The sequence below is a fragment of the Chlorocebus sabaeus genome, chromosome 22, assembly GCF_047675955.1.
Source record: "Chlorocebus sabaeus isolate Y175 chromosome 22, mChlSab1.0.hap1, whole genome shotgun sequence".
In the NCBI taxonomy this organism is placed as follows: domain Eukaryota; kingdom Metazoa; phylum Chordata; class Mammalia; order Primates; family Cercopithecidae; genus Chlorocebus; species Chlorocebus sabaeus.
In genome coordinates, this window is record NC_132925.1 from 93886603 (window position 1) to 93903472 (window position 16870).

Genomic DNA, 16870 nt, shown 5'->3' on the forward strand with positions numbered 1-16870 from the left:
GGATCACTATCCTGCATTGCCTGATAACCAGTGTCTTAAAAACTGTCCTTTCATATGTTTTCTATTTTTTGTTTTGTTGTTGTTGTGTCCTGGGAGGGTAAATCTTAGATATTCTCCCATGCCTTTAAATATGTTGTCTCCACTGCCAGGAACAGCCAGACCCCTTCTCACTGGCTAACTTGTCCTAACTCAGCATCACCTTTTCCAGGAAGTCTCCCCTGGCATTCGGCCTCCTGCCTCCCACCCAGAGGCTAGAATGGCACCCCTTGCCAGTTCTCCCCTCATGGTACTCTCACCCCAGTGTAATTGAATGTTTTCTTCTTTGTGATCGCCATTAAACCACAAGATTCCTGAGAGCAGAGCCCTTTGTGGGAATTCGCTTCATTTTGGGAACTGTGTAGAGTTTGGGAACATGTAGAGTTTTGAGAAATATGCAGCTGTGTTCAAGATTAAGTTGAGAAAGTAATCGCATCCTTATATTAACAACTATTTTGGATTCAGTCATTTTGTACAAGTTAAAAATGTTTAATAGGAAAAAATAAAAACTGAATGTAATAAAAATTGTATTTCTGAAAAAGAAGCTACATTTTATTTTGTAAAGAATAAAAATGGTCACTTCTGGGGAAGTTTACCTCATTAGGAACTCAAAGTTGCTAAGATGCTGCTTCCATTGTCTGTAGACCTTCTGGTCCATTTAACCATTTCTGTGTAGTTAGTCTTAAATGGAAGGCTTAGGGACACTTTATAAGACAAGATCCTCTAGGTGCTAGTCACTTCTTTAAAAAAAAAAAGAAAGAAAGAAAAAATTAAGGGCTGGGTGCAGTGGATCATGCCTGTAATCCCAGCACTTTGGGAGGCCAAGGCGGGCGAATCACGAGGTCAGGAGTTCGAGACCAGCCTGGCCAACATGGTGAAACACTGTCTCTACTAAAAATACAAAAATTAGCTGGGTGTGTTGGTGTACACCTGTAATCCTAGCTACTCAGGAGTCTGAGGCAGGAGAATTGCTTGAACCCAGGAGGCACAGGTTGCAGTGAGCCTAGATCGCGCCACTGCACTCCAGCCTGGGCAAGAGAGCGAGACTCCATCTCAAAAGAAAACAAAAGAAATTTTAAATGTTGGTGGCTCTGGCCAGGCATGGTGGCTCACACCTGTAATCCCAGCACTTTGGGAGTCTGAGGCGGGCGAATCACCTGAAGTCAGGAGTTCAATACCAACCTGGCCAACATGGTGAAACTCCGTCTCTACTACAAATACAAAAATTAGCCAGGCATGGTGGTGGACGCCTGTAGTCCCTACTCTCGGGAGGCTGAGGCAGGAGAATTGCTTGAACCTGGGAGGCAGAGATTGCAGTGAGCCAAGATCATGCCACTGTACTCCAGCCTGGGCAACAGAGTAAGACTCCATCTCAGAAAAAAAAAGGAAAAAAATGTTGGCTGGCTCTGCCTTATCTCCTAGCATATTTTCAGTTTTAAAATGAGGCCTGTGTCTTAGCTGGGAAGTAGGTTGAAGAGCCTGCCCTGGTGGGGAAGAAGTGAGCCATTCAAAGACCTCCCCCGCAGCCCTGGCCCTGTCCAGCACGCACCCTTTGCACAGATTTTATCTCTGACGGTGAGGCCCTTCAAAAATCGTCTGAAAAAAATCAGTATCACTGTCTCCTGGGACTAATTTCTCATTCTCAGGGAAGGCAGAAAGTGAATAGGAGGCTGAGGCGCAGGTGCAGGAAGATGAAAGGGTCCTGGGGTACAGGGACCAGCCAAAGCACAGCCAGTAAACAGGCCTAGGTGGAGCCAGGGATGTTGAGCCTGGAGGAGAGTGAACCCAGCAGCTTTGTGCCTGGAAGGTTGTTATCTGGAAGGAGGTCTCAGCCTGTCCTGTGAGACCCAAGGGCAGCACCAGGACCAACAAGAGACAGCTGGACAGGTGGATCCCACCTAGACTAAGCTTCTTATCCTGAAGCCAGAAAAGGGCTTCTCCTTTAGCCCGTGGAGTGTTCTAGCATCTTCTATGTTCAAGGCTAGGGGATCACTTCTTAAGGGTGCTGACCAGGTCATGATTCTGGAAGAAACTCATAGCCACTAGTCATCAACAGCCTCGGGGTGTGGGATGGCACTGTGCCACTACTGGGGCTGGTCCCAGCTCCGGCCCTGCTCAGCTGTGACCTCGGGCAACACACTCAGCCTTCTCCCTAAAATAAAGGTCTTCCCCGAGGATGCCCAGGGCCCTCTCGGCCTCTGTGATGTTTTTGCCTATCTGCTTTCCCTCCCAGGTCCTCATTCCCACGACCCGATGCAACTCCCACAAGGAGAACATCCAGGGCCAGCTCAAGGTTCGCACGCCTGGCATCTACATGCTTATCTTCGACAATACCTTCTCAAGGTAGGGCCACTTCAGGCACCAGCTCCACGTCTCCAGGCCTCTCTTCCACCTCTTCTCAAGGGCAGAGGTGGACACTCGAAACAAATTATTTGTCAGTAACTTATTATTAATCGTTCTTGATTGTTGACCACTCTCCCGTGGTGTTCCAGTGTTTGTTAGAGATTTTGTGGCACACGGGCTCATGCTTGCAGAATCTCACCACGTCACTGCTGAGGGGTAGAGGAGTGACACTCTTAAGTCACACAGCCAGTAGTGGAGCCGGATCTGAAACAGGCGGTCTGGCCATTCTGAACTTTTAATAACCAGGGTGCCCTTTCCTTCTCTCTGATGTTGATTCCCACTGCCCTGCCACTGCCCTGCCCAAAGAAGGGGCTCAGGAAATACAATGGAAGGACTGAATGAATGAATGAACGAGAAAGGGAGGAATAAAAGAAGGAAGGGCAGAGCTTGAGATAAGCAGGCCCGAGACTACACCACAAAGCCCCTGGCCGTGTGGTGGGAGCAGCAGGTGCCATCTCTGGGAAGCACTTTGAGAACCAGCTAAGGTTCAGGAGTGTATAGTTTAGAAGATGGGAGAGAAGCTGGACAGGAGAATGGGAATAGGGAGATGAGGTCAGAGGGATAGCAGGAGGGAAGCGGAGAGAGGACCAGCATTGACTGAGCAGCAATCATGTGGACAAGGGTGGTTAGGACTGCTGGGCACCTGCCCCTGTTTATGTCTTCTGCTGCAGCACAGACCCCGTCACTGGAACCGGCTCTCTAGAGAGCACGGCCCAATCTGTTTCTGGCCACATCCTCTCTGAGCAAGGTCCTGGGCTACTGGTCACATCCCCAGCATGAGTACTTGGCTCTTAGCAGAATAACTAGACAGGACACTAAGGAAAAGCTATGTCATCCCCTCACCACCTCCAGGCCTTGAACTGCCAGGGCTTGTGGCCAAGAGTGCCCACCACAGGAGGGGTTGGAAGATGAACCTCCCACCTCGCCCCCTCCTGCCCCTCCCTACACTCCCAAGCGGAAATGAAAGCACCCCTGGAGTTAGCAGGACCTCATGGCATAGGCCTGTCATGGCCAGAGAGCTCTCTTTGTAGCCACCCTCTACCCCAAGAGTGGACATGAGTCCCAGCCCCTCTTGAACAGGATAGGGCAGTGGTTAGGAGAATGGGTTGGGGACCACCAGGCCCAAGCTCTGCTCTTCCCCCAATGGCCCTTAGTTGAGTCTCCATTTCCTACTCTGCAATGGCCACCACACTGTGGATTGATGGAGAGACCAAGGAGAGGTATGATGAGGGCAGAGCACCGTCCCAAGCCTGAGCAGGTTCCCAGTTACCCCTGGAGGTGGCCATGGTGCCGTGATAAACTCTGGCCTTGGCCCCTTGAGATCATTCTAGGGACCTACTTGAGATTTCCAAACTATGGATGTCAGAACTGAGTTAGCTGCCAAGTCAGAAAAAATCCGTGCTGGCCTCCGCCATATGCCTCCTCCCATTGCCTGCTCCTCACCCCCCCATACACACACTGTGCAGTCCCCACTGCCAGCTGCTTCAGAGCAGCCAGGTGAGGAAGGTGACATTCACAGCCTGTGACCAAAAGGACATTTCTGTATCCAAGCCTCAGGAGAGTCCACGGTGATGTCCTGAGACCTCCTGACCCTCACAGGGAGAGAACTCCACTAGACAGACAAGAAGTGGGGCACGGGGCTCCAGCACCCACACCCGACCAGGTCACTGCAGAGACCACAGAGGCCTCAGCAGCAGCTGCCACGCCTCAGACTTTCAGCTCTCAGGTAACACCCTCCTTTTCCATTTCTCTTTCTTCAGGTTTGTCTCTAAAAAGGTATTTTATCACTTGACGGTTGATCGGCCTGTGATCTACGATGGAAGTGATTTCCTGTAGCTTCAGCACCTCGGTAACTTCACTTCATCCACAGGAAACACTACTCTTCCTCACCTGTCACATAAAGCATTTTTTTAAAACGTCAGCTGCTCCAAAATCATCAACTCTGCCCCTCTGGAAGAGAGGCCCCTGGGCTGCCCCTCAGAGGTGGCGTCTGGGGAGCACTTTGTGCTCAGCACTCTGCACCGGCCACTCTTAGCCCCCAAGGCTTTGAAGGGCTCAGGCAATGTTTCCATTAAGTAGAGACCCAGCTGTTCGCACACCCAAAGGGATGCTCTGCCAGAGGTTTAAACACCCAGGAGACCGTCAGCCTCTCCTGGGAGCACGGTTGGCACTAGGCCTCCTGTGGAGAGTTTCACGGGTAGGGGTGATCCCAACTCCTGCCTGTGGAGAGATTTTCTGCCCTACCCCACCAGGGTCCCGCATCTTGGAGACCTGAGCTGGGTGCCCTGGCCATGCCCTGTGGCTGTGACACCCTCAGGTACTCCCAGGAAGAGGAGGCACACAACCATTGCGTGAGTCAGGGTGCCAGGGAACCCTCCTGAGATCCTGACTAGCCTCCTCCAGTCATGCTCTTGTCCCTCACTGCCCCAGTAAGCTGGAGGCTGCTCCAGAACTCAGCAGTGTTGGAGGGGCCTCTAAGCTGCACTCTCTTCCTGGCCCTTTTGTCTGGGTGATTCTGTCCTCAAAGCCCTTCACTCAGCCAGGCCTCTCCACAGCTCAAAGCATTGCCCTAAGAATCAGAAGTAAAGATAATCCGAGAACAAAACCCACTGTACTGGGGGCCTGCGGTGGCTGTGTGTACACTACATCTAATGCCCAAATGCCAGCCAGTGTGGATGTCGTGACCACAGAGCAGGCTTGTGCATTGGCTTTAGAGTTACACCTCAGCTGATGGCCCACGTTTGTTTATATAAATAAGAGCTTCTGCCCCGCCTGCAGACGTGTTTACTGATGATCATAGCCAGGATTAGAACCACTTTCAAACATTGGGGCCTTCTTAACAAAAGTCTTTGATAACTTAAAAACCAAAGTGACAGAGTAAGCAGAGGCATGATGGATCCCTGGGCCCCACTCCCCTCCTGACAGGTTCCCTGACAGCCCATTTGCCCACTTCCCGCTGCTCAGCCCGCACCTGACCTCCAGGAGACATCCCCGCTTGAGGCAGAGAGATCCTGTTGCCTGTTCCCAGACAAGAATTCGTTAATCTTCCCTGTTCTCTGTGGTCCTTTTCTTCTCCAACAACAGATAGCTCACCTTGGACAGCTCTTTGTTCCTTGTTCATGGAACCAGCTGCCCACAGTCAGGCCCCAGGTTCTTCCATGGGTGAACAGGGCGTCTGACAAAGGTCGTACTTTGGAGGGGAGAGAGCCCCAGGCAGGCTGTCTGAGAATCTGAGAGCTGGGCCCAGCAATTCCTCCAGCTAGCCTTGTGACCCAAGTCCAGTCACACATTTCCCAAAGTTTCTCTTTGTCATAACCCTGGTCTGGCTGGTTTTGAGGGCTTGAGAATGGGTCAGGAACTCCAGGCGAAGTCCAACAGAGACCCCAAACCCACCACACACCAGCAGCCACAGCCTCACCACCAGCAAAGAGGACTATTGTGGGGCCACAGCTAAGGAGTCATTTCTGGAATGGACTCAGACCTTTAAACAGGAGAGTTGGGCACTTCAGTCAGTTGAAGCAAGACGTAAGGAATGGGGAATAGAACCTTTCAAAGAGGTTACCCAGAGAAAAGCTGGGCCTCTTGCATTTGGCTTTCTTGGAGCAGCCTCTTCTGGCAGAAAGTCATCGGGTACTCAATCATCTTCCCCTGGCCAAGGCTCTGACCATGTTTAATATTGGAATAGAAGTGGCCAGGCCCCCAGCGACTCTTCTTGGCCTCATGTTTGTCCTCACAGGCATGCCACATGGCCTGAGATGATTCAGAGCAAATCATGCTAACTTTGAATCCATCCAGCCTCTTGCAAAAGATAATCAGGAGTCAGCTTGTTCACTGTAAGAAAGAAACTAATGAAAGAGAACCCAGAGCAATCTAGAATCTTTGAGTGCTTAGCTTTCTGAGGATACTGCAGAGACTCTGGCCAAGCTTTCTGAGGATACTGCAGAGACTCTGGCCAAGCTGATGACCTTCTGAAGTGTCATTGGCACCATATGCAACAAGAACCACCATTCACTGAGTAGCTGACAGGTTTGGGGCCCGGGACATTCCATCTGAGGTCCTTTCTGAACATGTCACTCACCACAGCAGAAGACCAGTTGCAGCTTACCCAGAACGACTCCTTCAGGAGAGCTGGGTGTCTCGTGCGCACCACCTTCAGCGCTGACTGCCATTGTTCAAAGAAAGCCTTTGCTACATTCGGAGGACTGCCCCATGCCCCGAGGTGACTTCCTAACTATGTGGTTTCATTAGCAAATTTATTTTTTGTGCTGGGTGGACATTTGTATTTTGTTAGGTTGCTGTTCAAGCTCAAGTTTGCTGTGCTCTCTGCAGCTACAGAACATCTTGGCATATTTAAGAGTGGCTTTTATAAATAGCTTTATTCTGATTTAAATCAGATTCCCAACTTTACTGACAATTAAGGACTGGGGTACTTTTTAAAAAATGCAAATAACAATTGAAGAACCGCCGCTGCAGGTGGTAGCCCTGGCTAGACTGAATTACACTAGAAATCAGCCAGAAGGAAGCGTCCTTGGGATCCCAGATCACTCTTTAAAAAAAAAAAGGGGGGGCGGGTGGGCAGCCCCTTGATGGCTCATCTCTCTGCATAACAGTCACGTCTTCATATCGATACCAGATGCCTTCTTCATCATGCCACTGAAGCCACTCACCACCATCAAGAACATGCCAACCTCTGTCAGACGCACTTAGCCGCAAACAAGGAGGCATGTTTGGCACAAAGTGTCCTCCAGGTCCAAGTGGACTCTACAGAGTGCTTGACCTCAACACACTGGACTCCAGGTGGACTGGACCAAGAGCAGGCAAAGACACAGGAACTGAAAAACTCCACAGGGTTTGGAAAATAGAAATGAAAGCCACATCATATAACTCAAGAATAAATAGTGTTTTGGAAATTTTAAAATTATCGTCTAAGGTGGTGAAACTATTTCAGGCCCAAATGAAAGGAAATCCCCATTTGGGGATGAAATCACGGAGCCTGTGTTTTGTAATATGGTTGGATGTCCACTGATGAAATTTTAAAGAAGTTTCATTTTTAAAAGTGTACCTGATTTCATTTTTTAAAGTGCACATGATTCTACATGTGAGAATTCTTTAGGCCAAGACACTGTCCTTGGCTCAGAGGTGTTGGGAATTAAAGCAGAGAGAAGCCATTCGTGATGCTGAGAACCAAGGATGGTCATGTACACAAAGACCATGGAGACAGCCATTCTTGTTTACAAAACACTTACCAAGAAAGCACTTTGTAGGGGAACCTTAGTAAGTTCTCATTTCATTACGTTTCTTCCAAGGAAACAGGAGAGACTGAATTAATAATTCTCTCTTTCCTCTTAAGCACTTTTAAAATAATAAAGTACATCTTGAAATTTTAGGAGGCATCTCTGATTTAAAAAAAAAAAAAGAAAAAAAAGAAAGGCTGCTTGACGTATGTTATCCAGAGACACTCTGCCTCTGGTGGCTGCAGAGCAACTCCCAAGCCTCGTTTGGAAGGCTTAACATTTGGAATTGCACTTTAATTGATTAATCCTCAATTCATGTGGCCTTACGGGATGGTGGGTCTGGGACCCCAATTCATTCTTATCTGCCAAAGAATTATCTAGAAGCACATCAAACACCAGCACCCCACCTGCACAATGGGGGTGGAAAACTTTTGTATCCCTAAGCATATTATTTTATAGTGTCTGCCATGCCATGTGGAAATACTTTATTTTTTAACCTCAGGATTTAAATAAAGTAAACACTATGACATTTAGACATTTGTCTCTCATTTTTTGGGGATATAAAGTGCATGACAAAGTTATCCAGAGCTGAGCTGGAGTTGAGCTGTGCTGCTGGGAAATAGAGCCTCTTTTATGGTGGCTTTTCAGGGGGACTTTAGCCAGCAGATGTTCTGGGAAGTTTCCAAGTGGCCTGGCACCTGGCTACTTCCGGCCTGCTGTGAGGGTGGTGATTAGACCTGCCTGAGACAGCCTGTCTTTCAGTCCATGCTGCTGTGCCCTATGGGCTTCTAACCCTCAGCTCAAATGTCCAGATCTCCCAGGGCACCCACAGAGCATTTTGAACAAAGAACAGACTTCTGAGTTTACCGGAACAATGGGGCTGGGGAGAAGCATCATGGATGGCCTAAAACCACGATTAGTCAATATGAGGTACAAAGCTGGGCAAGACTGCCAGGCCGAGATGGCTGGCAGAGGAAGAAGTCAGCACTCCCACTCCCGCACACCCTTCTCTGGCTGGGTCAGTAAAGAGCCTGGACAGAGGCCCAGAGGGGCGTGTCCTGGTCAGTGCTGGATGTTGGACTGAGCTCAGGCTGGGCAGCCCGCCCACACTCACCTCACACCCCCACTCCACGGATGGCCAGGGCTGTGTCCACGGAGTGCTCTGCGCCTCAAAAGAACACCTCCCCACACCGCCCTTTCACTGCCCTTCCTCTGCCAGCCCTCTCCTGCTGCCAGACTTTCGTTTGTCCTCTGCTTTAATCTTTTAGTCCATGGAAGAAGTCACATTTTCTGTAACTCTGGTTCTCTCCTTCATCTTTATCTTCATCTCCCTCCTCCTTTCCCTCCCCACCGCAGCATCGAGCAACATGCCAGGCAGGAAAGGACTCAGAAAACACTGAATTGACCTCACGGATCAGTCCCAGTGCCCTGGGTCAGCCAAAAAGTCATCAGCATTCCCATTGGCAACTAACTCTGCCAGGAATAGAGGCTCCTGAAACACTCTGGTGGCAGAGAAGGGAAAGGGTGGGCCTGCAGGAGGAGATATGGGCAATGATAGCTGGTCACTTAGTCCCACTCCCTGCACCCCCTCTTATGTCAAAGGTGCCCTCGGGCCGGGCACAGTGGCTCATGCCTGTAATCCCAACACTTCAGGAGTCCAAGGCAGGAGGATTGCTTGAGCCCAGGGGTTCGAGACCACTGGGCAACACAGTGAGACCCCATCTCCACATTTTTTTTAGCCAGGTGTGGTGGTGCATGTCTATAGTCCCACTCAGTAGAGGCTGCAGTGAATCAAGATCGTGCCACTCCACGAGTGACAGAGGGAGGCCCTGTTTCAAAAAAATAAAAAGGTGCCCTCAAATCAAGTCTCTGTCTAGTAACCAGGTTGAAGTAATGGCAGATAGTTACTCCAACTGCCCCCAATGACACAGCCAGAGAGTTTCTTTGTTAATACAACAGTCCTTCCTGAGGCTTGGGGGTCTCATGGGCTGGGGGCTAGTGCAAGAAACAGTTGACACACACATAGATGTGTGTGCTGTGCATCTGGGGCTGGGATCTGGGGACCTCCAGGTCAAAATCCTCCATTGCGTCTCACTCCACCCTGCTAAACTGCAGAGTAACTCAAGATGATCCAAGTCTATGCTGGAGGATTTCCAAGCCCTCCACTTGATTCCAGGTAGTCTGGGCCCAGATCAGTGTTCGCAGACTCTGTGGCACATAGAGGTGCCCCTCCCCTCCCTGCCACGGCTGCCGGGTGAGGGCTGAGGATGTAGAGACTCCCGGATGATTCAGAAAGCTCCTCACAGCAAGGTCAGCCCTTTCAGTTTGAAGATGCGTGGGAAAAATCTCTTGCCACCCACACACATCTGAAGAGCAAACAGATGGTGAAACCAGTAGCCCAAGATGAGAAAACGGACTTTTTTTTGAGACAGCAGTTGAAGCTGAAGCCTCAAAAGCCAGGGGGAAAGCAATAGTGATTATGAAAGACATTCAAAGTGGGTTAGGGGTGAGAGAAAGGTCAGCCTTTTACTTTTCCCACACCCGCTGGTTTCTGAAGAAGGATGGTAACGCGAGCAGAAGGGTGATGGCCAACCTCTGGGCTTTGATGTGTGTCCCCTCCTCACCCGCCCCCATCCTGCAAGCTCTGGGGAGGTCGGAGACTAGTGTGGTTTCCTCACACCTCCCACCATGCTGGCACTGAGGTTATCTCAGAGTTGACAGCCCCATCTGAAGCCTGGAATGAATTAAGTCTTTTTTAGCTAAAAAATGAACAAAACCTGAGATGCGTGAGTGTCCTTACCAAAAGGAAGCCCTCTTTTCTAAAACAGGTCTGTCTTCAGGCCTGTGGGTCCATAGACTCATCACAGAAAAAGTGATTTCAGGAGGCCTCTCCCGCCTTCTGTTCCCAAGGCCGACTCTGACTGAGCCTCGGAGGAGAGAAGGAAGCCATTTCTGGGAGGCCAAAACATCCATCTTCCAGGTCAGTGGGGCAGGTGCTGTCTTCTCCCTGGCTTGAGAAAGGAAAGCTGGTGAGGGAGAACGGTGGGGGTGGGGTGCGGGGATAAAAGATAGGAGAGCAAAGAAGTGATGAGAAAAGAGGGGCAACAGAAAAGGCCTCCCCAAAGGCTGCAGGGAGGGCTGGACCCAGGGCTGGTGTAGCAGAAGCCATCTTTCTCATCGGAAGAAAGTGGCAGTGAGAAATGACAGTGTCGGTGTGGCTGAAGCTGCCCAGTGCATCTGCTGGAGGCAGCACTTTAATGTAAGCAAGCCTGGACCGTTGAGGGAACAGACACCAAAGGCAGTGACTGCCGATGTGAAAAGACAAGCCAGTTTGTTCCTTGCCTCGGAGGTGGCTTCAGGGCCCTGCAAGCTTTCACAAACAGAGCCCTGCATGCTTTCACAAGCAACTGGGGCAACAGCCTCAGTCCAGTCCTCCCACGAGGCTTGTGAAAGAGAGACAGGGTTCCTATGTGGAACCCAAGGTCTTGGAAGAGGCAGCTCCTCTCCCCCAGCAGGGACGCCACCCAGCTGTTGGGTGGTCTCAGAAAGAGGACCACACATTCATGCCCTGAAGGTGACCAGCAGAAGAAGGACAGGGAGACCAGAACAGGTCCTGGATCAGGCCCCCATCCTCTTTGGTTATGAAAGTTTCAGGTATTGAGCGATCAGGAAAAGCCCAAGACTCACCCAGGGCTCAGTTTTGCTCCAGAGTCAACTGTTCGTTTATTCGGTGTCTGTAAATAAAAGAAAGTTGCAGAGAGATTCTTAGAAGGTTTTCTCTTGCTTTAGTTACCTGAGGGCCTATTAAAATGCAGATCCAGCCAGGTGTGGTGGCTCACGCCTATAATCCCAGCATTTTGGGTGGCCGAGGCAGGAGGATCACTTGAAGCCAGGAGTTCAAGGCCAGCCTGAGTAACATAGGGAGACCCCGTCTCTACCAAAAAAATTCAAATATTAGCCAGGCGCCTCTAGTCCCAGCTACTGGGGAGACTGAGGTGGTAGAATCCCTTAAGCCTGGGAGTTTGAGGCTGCAACTGTGATTGCCCCACTGCACTCTAGCGTGGGTGACACAGTGAGACCCTGTCTCAAAAAAAAAAAAAAATGCAGATCCGTGGGCACCACCCCTTTCAATTCTGGTTCATCAGGTCTGGTCCATTCACAGGTCCTCCAGGTGAGGCTGGAGCAGGTGGTCCTGGTGAGCATTGCTGCGTCACCACTGATTTGATTAGAACTTGAGGAAAGGAAGAAATAAACTAATTGATCTGTCTCCTAATGTAACTCTCCCAATAATCCTTGAATCTTGGAACCAGGCCATCTTCCTCAAATCCACTAGCCCAAGCACTAGGGTGCAATGATGGAAATTTCAGTCTTGGAGAGGAGGATGTTTCTAAATGAATCCCCTGGTATAAAACTATTCCAAGGGTAAAATGGTTTACAACTATAAATTTTTTATGGCTTATATTTTTATTCAAGGCGTCTGGTGCCAACTGGCAGATCATTTGTGAGTGGAAAAACATCCCCTTCCCCAAATCCAGAAGAGTTCCACGCATGTCCAAATGTTAAGAAATGGAGAAAGTATCCAGGGGTATGAGCTGGGGAGGTCAGGTTAAGAAGGAGTTCCTAAGCTGGTCCATACACAGAATCAAAGATCTTTGAAAATGGGTGGGTGAAAAATGACATCTTTACCCTAACTACTAACTAAAATTTAAGTCTTCCTTCAATTATGAATAGAGACAACATGCCACACTAGTATTAGCAAGACCTGTCACTTTGTCACCGGTAGAAATGGCAGATATTTTCATATTACATGACAATTTCTGCAGACTCTCAAAATATCTTTTATATTTATTTCCACTCTGAAATGAAGGTTGTCATTAGCTCTGATAGATTTTATGTAATGCATTAGTAAAGAGACAGATGTATTACTAGTTCCTATATCTGCTTTAATACTTGGAGAATTGTATTTCCATTTAATTGGTTTGTAATTCCTTTATTTTATTGTTTGCATTTTAAAACATTCTGAGAAAGGGGCTATAGGCTTTGTCAGATTGTCAAAGGTGTGGAGGAGGCCACAAAAAAAAAAAAAAGAAGTTAAGGATCTTTGGGTTGTGGCAGGTCCTCATGAAAAACAAGAGAAAGATCAGCTCATTGCAGCACTGGTTTGTTAATAGTAATGATAGTAGCATTGTTTAATTTGTATAATTGTATAATTTGCTAGGCTCTTGCTGTAAGTCAGCCTGCTTTTACAGATGAAGAACCAAGACCCAGGGAAGATGGTAAGTCTAAACCATTTACAGAACATGTTACTGCTACTGCGTTATGCTGAGACAGCTGTAGGAATGGTTTTCTCTAAACCATTCTCATTTTACTTGAATATAGATTATCTGATGATTTATAAAAAACTTTTCCATAAACCAGGATTTGCTATGGCAGCCCTTGACCTTCAGACCTTTACTATGATTGTTAATACAAAAGGCTGTATCAGTTACCTGTTGTCAGAATAAAGCTACATTGTTCTGCGTTATTTGAAGTTGGACAACCTCAAAACCATGGGTTAAATTACTAAAGATTTATTTTGCTTACGAATATGCAGGTTGGCTGCGGGCTCTGGACTCTTGGTGGGCTCACTCCCTTGTCTGTCCGTGGTCAGCTACGCCTTGAGGCTGTGCTCCCTCATGTCTGAGGGTTGGCTGCTCATTGGCTAATCATGGCTGGGGTTGACTCCTACATCTGTGGTCAGCTGGTCAAAGGAAGGCTGGCTAGTCTAGGATGGTCTTGGCCAGACAACTTGGCTATACTCCACGTGGTCTCCCTGACCCCAACAGGATAGCCTGGGTTTATTCAGATGGCCGCTGAGCAGGTTTCCAAGAGAGTGAGTACAAGTGCCCGAGCTTTGCAAAGCCCAGTCGCAGACCTGGTGCATCATTTCAACAGTGTTCTGTTGGTCAGAACAAGTCACAGGCCAGCCCAGATTCCAGGTGTGGGCAAAGGGACTCCTCTGGATGGGAGGAACTGCAAGGTCACTTTATAAAGGGCACAGGGACAGTGAGGGGTAGAGAATTAGGACCATTTTTGTAATAATTCTACCAAAGAGTCAGATAATCTTCCTTTCTTGCACATATTTCCACTTCAATTTTCATCCTCAGTAAAACATCCACCTTCTCCTGCAGATACACTCATATAAGTACACAAAAATACACACAACACTCTTCATGGCCACAATGTCTATGATAGCAAAACAACAGGAAAGAGTTTGTTCAAAGTGGGTTGGATTGAAGCAATATACGACGGCACCCTGGGAGACTATGTGATGAACACTACTCACACCCACGCAACATTTCCTGACACAGACGCTGGACACAGCACTGGCTGCCTCGGCAGATGGAGCTGGTGGGGCTTTGGAGTTGGTGGCAGGAATAAGATGCTTTTACTTTTCTCTTTATACCTTTCTATGTCATATGAAGTCTTTTTATTAGGTTTCAGTTTATCTTTTAAACTGTGAAAACTAATTTCTAAAAAGACATTCACGTCATCTTACAGCCATCTCAAATTCCCAGTAAAAAACCAAATGCCCAATTCCTATATGCTGGAGTCATTACACAGTTGTTGATGTCTTTCTGCATTCACCAAAGGGGTGACTTACTCACCAGCCAAGCTGAACGGCATAAAGCCATGAGCAGGGAGGGCCTGGGAGGAAGCCACAATATGGCCAGGGTTCCTCTTCCCCTGCCTAGGGACTGGCCCCGCTAGGGCCCCCTGTCCTCCTGACTCAGGGCCTCTGTGAGAAGAGCTATATCCAGATCATATGGTGCAAATTGACCACTGGAACATCAGTGTTTGAACTTCAACTGGGGAGAAAGTACAACAGCCTCTAAGAGGTTGGGTTCTAGAATCAGAAAGACATGGATCCAACTCCTGGTGCCACTACCTACTTCCTCTGGCTTGGGACAAGTCAGTTAGCTACTCTGTGCCTCAAAAATGTGATAGCTGTTATCATTGAGAAAGACGTCCACACCTTGTCCAATCCCTTTTACTCTCTTGGCTCTTTTGCTTCCTTCTGGGCATTAGTCAACTAGTCAAGCTGGGGGACTGAGTGATTGGGGTCATTGAAAGATGAGTTAATTTACCGAGCAGCCACCTTTGATGATTTTAAAACATGGCCCCAGAGTTGTCTGACACCCTTCCCGTAAGAGGTGGAGTCTTGACTCCCTTGACTCCAGGCTGGCCTCTGGCTGCTCTGACCAGTGGAAGAGCAGAGGGACACTGTGGCTTCTGGTGCCATGTCAGAAAAGGACCTGCAACTTCCCCCTGGTTTTCTTGCACGGGGAAGCCAGTTGCCATGTAAAAGGTCTGAGTACCTTAAGCCCTCCCTGCTGAAGCGGCCGTGTGCTGGGGCCCTGCTCGGCAGCCACCATTAACTACTGGCCCTAGGGCATGGCCCTCCAAGTCAAGCTTTCCAGTGGCCACAGCCCCAACCAATATCTGACTACAGCCACACGAGAGACCCCAAGTTAGATATGCCCTACTGAGCCCCTTCCAAATTCGTGGCCTACAAAATGGTGAATAAAATAAAATGGTTATTGTTTTTATACCACCAAATTTTGTGGCAACAGTTACCAGGACACAGCTGAATTAAATACAAGCAAGGTTCTTAGAATCACTTCTTTCATTTAATTACAAATGGGCCAAAAAGAGATCATCTAAATATTTTTGTTTGTTTTATTGGATTACTCCTGACATTTTATCACAGCAAACCTGACACAAGTTTTGCCCACACATCCTCTTTCCACATCGTCACTTTCCATTCATTTGCTCCTCAGCCAATCACAGTCTGCCTTGTTGATGCCTGGGAAGCTGCTCCTAGTCAGGTCGCTGCCAGCTTCCACTCTCTCTTGACCTCAGCTCTTCCCATGCTCACGGCTACCATCTTCCGGGTAGCATCCCTGGTCTCGCTCTCTGCTGATCCTCCCCTCCCAGGGGCAGCACCACCCGCCACTCAAATGTGCAGATTCAAAACCCAAGTCATCCCTGATTCCTTCCTTTCTCTCAATTCTAACCTTCACCATTTTGTCTACCCCCAGAGTAAGTCAAAAGCCATCCATCTCTCTACACCACAACCACCACCTTCGCTCCAACTCCACCACCATCATCTTTTTCCTGAGCAACTGCACCAGCTCCTGACTGGCCTCCCTGCTTCCTTGCACTGCCCCTAATCCCCATCCACCACCCTTCTTCACCTGGGGGCTTTAGAGATCTTTAAAACATGAATTGGATCACGCCACACCCCACTTACAAATCTTCCTGAAGTGGAATAAATCAAAATTCATCATCTGCGCCTGAACAGCGCCCCTACCTTCCTCTCCCATCTGATTTCCCTCTCACTTGTAACCCTCCAATCACCAATGGCTCTTCTTTTAGCCACTTGACTCTGATGATCACTTTCCTGGCTCAGAGACACTTGTGAGAATTAGGGGTGATGGTCCCACCTCATCTCAGGCAACATCAGTTTTCCTGTGGTCCTAGAGACTTCCTGGTTTCCAAAAGTTGAACAAGAGAAACCCTGGAGCTCACTGCGGCCTTTATCAGCCTCTGCAGAGCATTCTGAGCCACCTGGATGATTACCCCCACTGAGAAAGTGCCACCCACGGTGTGAGGCCTTTCCTAGCTTGCTGCTCTATCCCCAGGGGACTCTCTCCCTCCTTCGGTTCCTTTGGTGAGTGGTGGCCTAACCACACAGAGGAAGAGTCCATCCAGTCTCCATTTCTTATTTTAATTTTTTAAAATTGTGATATGGGGTTTTATAAGGATAAGAGCATGAGTTTTTAGGGGAATTGCATGATGTCTTGCATTTGCTTTAAAATACTACAGGAAACATTTTTTTTAAAAGGAAGAAGGTAAGGAAGGGAAAAGAAGGGAGGGAGCAGATGAAACAAAGAAGAGGAAAGGAAAGAAAATTGGGAAGTGTAGCTGAAACCAAAACTGGACAGAATGTTAATCATTATTGAAGCTGGGTGAGGGGTATGTGGATGTTCATTATACCAGCCGTCCCCAACATTTTTGGCACTGGGGACCAGTTTCGTGGAAGACAATTTTCCATGGACCTGCAGCATTGGTGGAGAGGTGATTTGGGGATGATTCAAGCATGTTACATCTATTGTGAACTTTATATTATTATGACATTGTAATGTATAATAAGA

General features: G+C 48.5%; 1 protein-coding gene across 1 annotated transcript in view; it reads left to right on the plus strand.

Moving 5' to 3' along the window:
- FYCO1 (FYVE and coiled-coil domain autophagy adaptor 1) overlaps positions 1-8206 on the plus strand; it is a 77660-nt gene extending 69454 nt beyond the window's left edge. The window contains exons 17-18 of the mRNA XM_007983940.3: positions 2270-2379; positions 4200-8206. Coding sequence (XP_007982131.3) covers positions 2270-2379; positions 4200-4275 — 186 coding nt within the window. The 3' untranslated portion in view covers positions 4276-8206. The remainder of the gene's footprint in view (positions 1-2269; positions 2380-4199) is intronic.
- Positions 8207-16870: the final 8664 nt, after the last annotated feature.